The sequence below is a fragment of the Silurus meridionalis genome, chromosome 22, assembly GCF_014805685.1.
Source record: "Silurus meridionalis isolate SWU-2019-XX chromosome 22, ASM1480568v1, whole genome shotgun sequence".
NCBI lineage: Eukaryota > Metazoa > Chordata > Actinopteri > Siluriformes > Siluridae > Silurus > Silurus meridionalis.
Genome location: NC_060905.1, coordinates 7,361,828 through 7,369,080, shown reverse-complemented (window position 1 = coordinate 7,369,080; position 7,253 = coordinate 7,361,828). Strand labels below are relative to the sequence as shown.

The 7,253-nt window shown below is 37.5% G+C and overlaps 1 protein-coding gene across 3 annotated transcripts; it reads left to right on the top strand.

Moving 5' to 3' along the window:
* Positions 1-1,345: 1,345 nt before the first annotated feature.
* Positions 1,346-7,003, top strand: galr2b (galanin receptor 2b). Of its 3 annotated transcripts, none has more exons than XM_046834395.1 (4): positions 1,346-1,521; positions 3,455-3,510; positions 4,358-4,738; positions 5,104-7,003. In XM_046834395.1, exons 3-4 carry the CDS (start codon positions 4,365-4,367, stop codon positions 5,864-5,866), a joined length of 1,137 nt encoding a protein of 378 aa, XP_046690351.1. In that variant the 5' UTR covers positions 1,346-1,521; positions 3,455-3,510; positions 4,358-4,364; the 3' UTR covers positions 5,867-7,003. The 3 variants fall into 3 exon arrangements, with proteins under 3 accessions (XP_046690351.1, XP_046690352.1, XP_046690350.1); XM_046834396.1 differs by having other exon boundaries at positions 4,342-4,696; XM_046834394.1 differs by having other exon boundaries at positions 4,342-4,738.
* Positions 7,004-7,253: the final 250 nt, after the last annotated feature.

The following is a 7,253-nucleotide window of genomic DNA, read 5'->3' as shown; positions in this document are numbered from 1 at the left end:
AAAATGATGCCTAAGACAAATTATAAACCTCTGCTGTGTGAATAATGTTGATTGTTGTTTAAGCTTCCTGTAACATTGCATTAGACATTCCTCTGGAAAGAAAATATTACAGTAAGTTTTCTGCTGCATTGTTGCGGCAGAAAAATCATAAAAACATGGCAAAAGGCTCACTGATAATGTCAGTAAATTGGACAAAGTGTGCACTTTTCCTATGTTTAAATTGAAATGCAACAGCTGTTACTGCCTTATTGAACACAAAGCACAGTAATTGCTTTGAAGCTAAGCAGATTTTTTTTTTTTTATTTTATTATTAATATTAATTTTTTTTTTTTTACATGCTTTTTCTCATGTTTTTTCACCATCCCCCCTTCTTCTTTCCTTTGTATTTCCCCGATTCTCCCTCCTCTTTGCTCCTTCTCCACCCCCCACATATTAAATTTTGGGATTAAGCATTTGCATGTGAATTTAAACACACTTTTCTTGCGTTTAAATTGAAATGCAACAGCTGTTAATGGCAATATAAAAGAGCAATGAAGTGGAGAACTCAGAGGACATTAGTACAACTGCCTTGTATACAGCAAAAGACACTCAGACTTTCAGTGGCTATTTCTCATATGCATTCAAGAACACTGAAGCTGTGATCTGCCTAATGAATGAGCATACTGGACTAGCAGTAGCAGATGAGAAAGTACCACGGACAGGGTCAGAGCCTACACTTCAAACATCATTAACGCCAATAATGATACAGCCTGGTGAAGCAATGCATGTAAATCCATACTGTACACACTTCAAATATAGGATGGAGACAGAATATAAGATGCGTAATTTGTTCTAAAATGTTTCAGAATGTGTTAGAAACACACCCTACATCACAGTTGGCATTTAACAAAATAAATGAAGGTGCAATATATATATATATATATATATATATATATATATATATATATATATATATATATATATATATATATATATACAGATATTCTATAGGCAGCACTTCATGCAAAAGGGGGCTTCAGTGCTTATGGTAGATCTCTGGGCTTGTCAAGTGGCTGGATCAAAGGCAATAGTAGAGGTCTGCTAGAAAGTCTTTTCTTCAGGTGTTATATTTTAATTTTCTGTCATTTACCCTTGTCTGTGTGTGTGTGTGTGTGTGTGTGTGTGTGTGTGTGTGTGTGTGTGTGTGTGTGTGTGTGTGTGTGTGTGTGTGTGAGTGCGAGCGTGGGTGGGTGGAAACACTGCACTTTTATTCTGTTACTGCCTTCCGTCTGCAGTGATGTGTGAATGTCGAGCAGAATGTGGAGGAGGAGCTTCTATATGAAAGCGAGAGAGGGAGAGAGGGAGAGAGAATGAGGCAGAGATGGACAGAGAAACACACTGTTGCAGAATAGTAATAAGGAGAGAAAGAGATGCTGTTCAAGTTTGAACTAGATCTAAACCCGCAGCCTTTGATGAACGGAATAAAGGATATCGACATGGCACTAAAGCTCAATAACTAGTTATGGTGCATCCATTATCTGAGTAAGTAAATGATCCTGAGTGAAAATTTACTCAGTATTGTTCTATAATGTTTTCTGGTTCATATGCTGTTGCAATGCTCTCAGTAAGATTCTTTAAGTTGTCATCCCAGTAGATCACAGCTTTGTCGACTTGTCAGTGGATTTCTATTGTAATGCATGCATGCGTGCATAGTGTTGGATTAAATTCGATTATTTGATTTACAATATTGCGTTTTGTTTCTGTTATGGAAAGACTTTATTTAGTCCAGAGCACTAAACAAAATTGATTATTTACTTCCCTTATTTATACAGAAACCCTACATTTTTTGTGCTGGTAAATATATAATATATATATAAAATGAATAGTGCTCTGCTGTCAGCAAGATTTGTAGTTGTTCAAAAGATCAGTTATCCCTTTTCCTAGACAAACCAGATCATGCTGTGCTCTGTTGTAGCCAGCACTAAGCTGTGAAGAAAAATTACAATACTTGCAATAAGTGTTAACTCACTGGTGCACTAGTGGCTGTTGAACAGATACTGTCAGACAGCAAGAGAGAAAGTAGTACAAAAAGGGTCCAAGTGAGGAGGCTGAACAGAAGATACTCAAAAGGATGTTGGGATAAAAACAGATTAATACACTGGCTGTTATTATTATCGTTGTCTCAAGAGGCACCTTCATCTCTTAGCGCTGTCGAAGCACTTAATCACATGCCATGTGTGATTAATGCCACGTGTGAAAACTGGAATGCTAAATATAAATTGACAATAAAATGTAAATAAAAACTTAATATAGCCAGTGAAACCTACCTTTTACATTTTAGAGTACATTTGTTTAATGGCACTGTTGTGGAATTAATTCAGAAATCATCTAAAACTGACATCTTGTGTTACATATCTTCATCTACTGTATAGGCATTTTTATGACTAACCTTCAAGATGTTGTGTAGGTGGAAATACAGACTGGTTATTGCCTTATTACCTTATTATGCACAAAAAACACAGTAATTGCTTGGCTTTTAAGGGCAGGTTTTGTTGTTCTTTTTATTTCATTTTATTATTAATATTACCTTTTTAATCCCCTTTCTTTTTTTTCCCTTTCCTTTGTATTTCCCTGATTCTCCGTCCTCTACGCTCTTTCCCACCCCCCACATATCTAATCCACGCCCCAAATCCAAAGATTTCTTAGCATTTGCATTCACATGCTTAAGAAAGCTGACTTGACAAGATGTGCTTTCATTTTCTCGTCTCACACACGAAAGGATTTCACTGATATTCATCCTCAACAACATAAAGTGTTCATGAGTACATGTAAAATATAATTGAGAATAGAAGCAGTGCTACGTTCTTGCTCCTGCACATGTTTATCGACTATGTTGTTTTTTGCACCAGCATTTATGCACATTAATATGCAGTCACTCTATAGTGAATCAAGTGCAAGCCCAAGCTTAGATGTTTTAATGTTTCTTAGCCATGTGAATTATGTATCAGGTTTGGTATCCCTTCACCTCACCTTTTTTTCATAAATACTGTATAATTGCGGCGAATGCTGTATCACACTGAGGTGATTTCTTACGCTTCTATAAATTTTCTGCATGGAATATTCTTCTTTTATTATGTTTTTTTCCTCACATTTCTTTAAATGTCTCACCACAACACTGGTCTTTGGTATTTTAGATTAGGTCCGTGACTATTGTATACTGACTGGAAATGATTGGTCCTATTTCCCTGTGCTTTAAGCCTCTATTCAGCACCAAATGAATGCTAAGCTGCAGCACCACCACTCTCCATGTGTATCAAGAATTCATTATTTTTATGCTTTTGAAGTTTTGTGTTACATGATACCACATATAGGTGAAAAACTGCCAGACAATATGGAAAAGCAGTTCCTGTGTTCTACCTAATACATAACCGAAAATGCAGGATGAAGAGATTTTTGTCTTTTTTTTTTTCCACAGCTTAATCGATTTTTGAAGGGTGAAGAAAATGTTCAACAGTTGAACAGCACTTACTGGTAAGATTGCTTTTTCATTCAGTTTGTTCTTGTCATTGACATTTTGCACACTTATGACTCGCATCACCACTTTTGTACATTATCTACATATTGTACCAGTTTTTATGAGCACATGTCCATCTAACTCATATTTATTCAGTCATCTTAAAACCCTAATTGTGTGAAATCTGATGCATTGCAGTGGTACTCCGTTTCTTGTTTTAAACAGAAAATCCAGTACACCATCTCTATGTTAGACCTTCCATTTGTATTAGTAACTGTTCATGTATGGAAACTGCAAAGCTGCTACGACATTTCAATCATGTACTTGTGTCTCATTCTAGTACTCATTCCTTTTTTCATTCTGACTCACCATTTTCCGCATCTTCCTATCCCTCTAGACCAAAAGATCTCTGCAAGCATCTCTGCAAGATTTTCTGCAATCATCTAATACTTTAACAGCTAAAAGAATCTGCACTACCGATTCAGTAGCCCTGCAATCTCTTAATATAGATTTACTTTACAAATATAATACTCATATATTACATTATAGTATCACATTACCTATTTACTTACATTACATATTGACACTGCTTTGAAGCCAATAGTTATTGAGTCTAGTTTGTCATATCTCATGTAGAATATCATAGATAGTATAGTTCCTTTGCTGACTTTACATATGATCATATCCATGTGTGCTTGTTATAAAAAGAAGCCATAAAACGTACATTTGAGATGAATTTGACAAGTTGCTCAACATTCATTTGCTGAATAATAATAAAAAAAAACTATCAGCATAATGTGTTTAGGAATGCAGACTTCTGATTGTCTAATGATGAATGACCTTTACAGTTTCTTCATATCCAAGGCACACAATGTCTGACCATGAGGATCTGAGCAAAGCTATGGGCCATTGGAACGCCTCAGACAACTACCAGCTGAATGCAGCTAGCGTTATTGTGTCCGTAGTGTTTTCACTCATCTTCCTGCTGGGCACTGTGGGGAACAGCCTGGTGCTTGCTGTTCTTCTACGCAGCGGACAGCTCAGCTACAACACCACCAACCTGTTCATCCTCAACCTCAGCGTGGCTGACTTCTTCTTCATCATTTTCTGCGTGCCTTTCCAGGCAACCATCTACTCACTGGAGGGCTGGGTATTTGGCTCCTTCATGTGCAAAGTGGTGCACTTCTTCATCAACCTTACCATGTACGCTAGTAGCTTCACCCTTGCTGCTGTCTCTGTTGATAGGTGTGTATGCATGTTCACCTCTCCCTGCTTCTAGAATGTAGCTTTGGAGAAAGGGCAATTACTTTTGACAGTTCTCTATATAGTGAAGAAAACAGTGCTAGTTCCAGTAGAGGCTGAAAATCCCCAGTGGCAATTACTTCCTCAGTAAATAAAGATTATATCACACATACTGCATCATCACATGCTGTTGCCACTAACTTTAGCATTGGTGGAACTCAAATTTGCAAAAAAGAGTCACAGAGGAATACAAAAAAAAAAAAATTTTATTTTTGTGCCATATAAAAGAGTAAATGAGTCTTAAACTATGTCAAAGGAATTAAAGTAGATTAATTAATGAAACTCTATTGTGTAATCTTGTTTTGCAGATATTTGGCCATTCGTTACCCACTGCGCTCAAGAGAATTACGAACACCCTGTAATGCGGTTGTTGCCATGGTGATCATTTGGGGTCTGTCTCTTGTCTTTGCCGGCCCATACTTGAGCTATTATGACCTGATTGATTTTGAAAACAGCAACGTTTGTGTTCCTGGTTGGGAGGAATACAACCGCAAAGTGCTGGATACCTGCACGTTTGTGTTTGGCTATGTCATCCCCGTGCTCATCGTCAGCCTGTCTTATACACGCACTATTAAGTATCTCTGGACAGCTGTGGACCCACTGGATGGCATGTCCGAATCTAAGCGAGCCAAACGAAAAGTCACCAAGATGATCATAATCGTGACAGTGCTGTTTTGCATTTGTTGGCTTCCCTACCACGTGGTCATCCTGTGCTACTTGTATGGCGATTTCCCCTTCAACCAGACCACTTACGCATTTAGGCTGCTCTCACACTGCATGGCCTATGCCAATTCCTGCCTTAATCCCATTGTCTATGCACTGGTTTCCAAGCACTTCCGCAAGGGCTTTAAGAAGGTGTTCAGCTGCATTCTTAGCAAAAAGGGCCGCAACAAGGTGCACGTGGTGCAACTGGCTAACACTGTGCCTGGCTTTGAAGCTGCCTCCACCGAAGTATCACATATGAACGAAGAGAACGGCAGACCGAATGAGCGCGAGATGGCTGACCGCCCCCTTACAGAGTCACAGGAGGCCACCATGAACAAAACATTACCTTGTCAGAAGCAACCATAAGGAATACAATGGATGGTTGCAGTTGTCAAAAAGGCAGTACTTTTCATGCTGCATAGTGTGATGCAATGCGCTACAGCTAAAGTACTGTTAACACTGATTTTATTCCGAAAAAAGATATGGCATAATATAAATACATCGTATCATTAACTGCCATCCCTTTGTGGCTTCAGCTTTATTTTGTGGCACCAGCTGTTGTGGGGTTTATTTCCGCAGAATCTATTAATTAATCTTATTTAAGCTTACAACGAGGGAACTCTCAGAGCCTGGCATTGAATGTTCACGATTCACACTCTAACTATCAAACCTCAGACACACCTGGGTGCTCACAGCCTGAAGCCTATGTTCCCTACCTTTCACTCTGAATATGTACCAGACCTGTAACAAATATTCTCACTCTCACACTCGCATCTATTTCTCTATCAGTGGCACACACTCTTTCTATATGTCTCACTCCTTCTGCCATTCTACTAATAACACCTTCTTTCCAAGTATTAGTGTTATGCTCTCATTCCATCTGACTTTCTACCTGTATTAATATATTTGTCATACATTTTTCTACCTAAATTTCAGCCTGGGTTTATATAACCTACATCAAATTTTGTCAAGTGAAGTATTACCCATCTGAATTAAATTTAATTCCATTTTATTTGTACAGCAAAGGAAAACACTTCCTGAAATGACATGAGGAAGAAACCTTAAAATACAGACTCAAAAGAGAACCTTTACCTGAACTGTGGCATTATATATAATTCCCTTCTATAACTGTGAACAATATGGCCAAGTGCAATTGTGTAGCAAGGAAAACCATTATATATTTGTCATGAAGTCTGTTTTGTTACACTTATCTGTTTACTGATGGAGCGTACAAAACTGTTAGAGCCAATTGCAGTTCTAAAACTATCATAGTCCCAGTCATTGTTGCAAAATTGTTCATTTTATTTGCTTTACATGGTACTATCCACAGTAATCTCATGTATCTTTAGTCTATCCATGTGAAGTCATTCTCATCAGTAGCAAGTGGTTTCCAATTGATGAGAAATCCAAAAAGTCTTCGGCATGCAGAACAAAGTTGACCATGATATAATCTTTCGCACTAGCACTAACATCTGGTGCAATACAAGCCTTACTGAATTGTGAAACTGAAGAAAACTAAATATACACTGAACATATTCCATGTACTTTAACATTGACTACTACAGACAATTGTTATGTAAACTGCTTCATAAGCCCCCCCACACACAGACAATATATTTTTCAATAAAATAAATTATTTATTTTGGTGGACGTTTTTTTCTGGTAAGTATTAAATGTATAATAAGTGTGCTATTTAAACATTTAAATTTAAATATTTATTTTTATGCCTTTTTGAACTTGTTGCAATGTATAA